Source organism: Vittaforma corneae (genome assembly GCF_000231115.1).
Source record: "Vittaforma corneae ATCC 50505 unplaced genomic scaffold supercont1.192, whole genome shotgun sequence".
In the NCBI taxonomy this organism is placed as follows: domain Eukaryota; kingdom Fungi; phylum Microsporidia; family Nosematidae; genus Vittaforma; species Vittaforma corneae.
This window is the reverse complement of record NW_006890025.1, coordinates 1-570: the sequence shown is the minus strand read 5'-3', so window position 1 is coordinate 570 and position 570 is coordinate 1. Positions and strand designations below refer to the sequence as shown.

General features: G+C 44.9%; 1 protein-coding gene across 1 annotated transcript; it reads left to right on the top strand.

The window, feature by feature from the left end:
• VICG_02232 (uncharacterized protein) lies at positions 1-486 on the top strand (the record flags this gene model as incomplete). Its single annotated transcript, XM_007605614.1, has 1 exon — positions 1-486. A coding segment is annotated over one exon (486 nt), but the record flags the coding sequence as incomplete, so codon positions are not given.
• Positions 487-570: the final 84 nt, after the last annotated feature.

Here is a 570-nt window from a genome sequence, read left to right as displayed (position 1 = left end):
CCACCATACTTCGAACACACCGAGCCACTGTCAAATATCCAGGGCGGCTATGTGAACTTCGAATCTGCTGTTAATCCAGAGTACTTCAACAGAACAGTGAGATACAAAAAAAGGCCAGACTATGGAGTGCCAGTGATCCATAGAAAGCTGGGGCTGAGCAGCCCGAACGAAAAGATAGTCTACCAAACATGGATGAGGAGAGAGCTTGACAAGTTTAGAAGTTTTCTGGACTACTATGTCTGTTTGAAGAGGAAGAGGTGTAGAAGCAAGGGCGACTTTCAGCCCTACTTGTCTAAGTTGAAGGATGAAAATGAGTTTGAGCAGGAGCAGTTTTTGAAGGCACTTGCAGAGCCAGACTTCGCCAAGACCTGCGAAAACATCATGGAAATATACGACAAGTTCTTTGACGAGGGGTACTGCTTCTTCGAGAGCTTCAAAACGGCCAGGACAAAATGTCAGAAATCTGTACGAAAGAGTTGCATTTGAGAACAAGTCGAAGTTGGGGGAGATCATCGACCTGGTTTTATGGATCGATGCTGACATAGCCCGATATCAAAAAGAATGCAAATA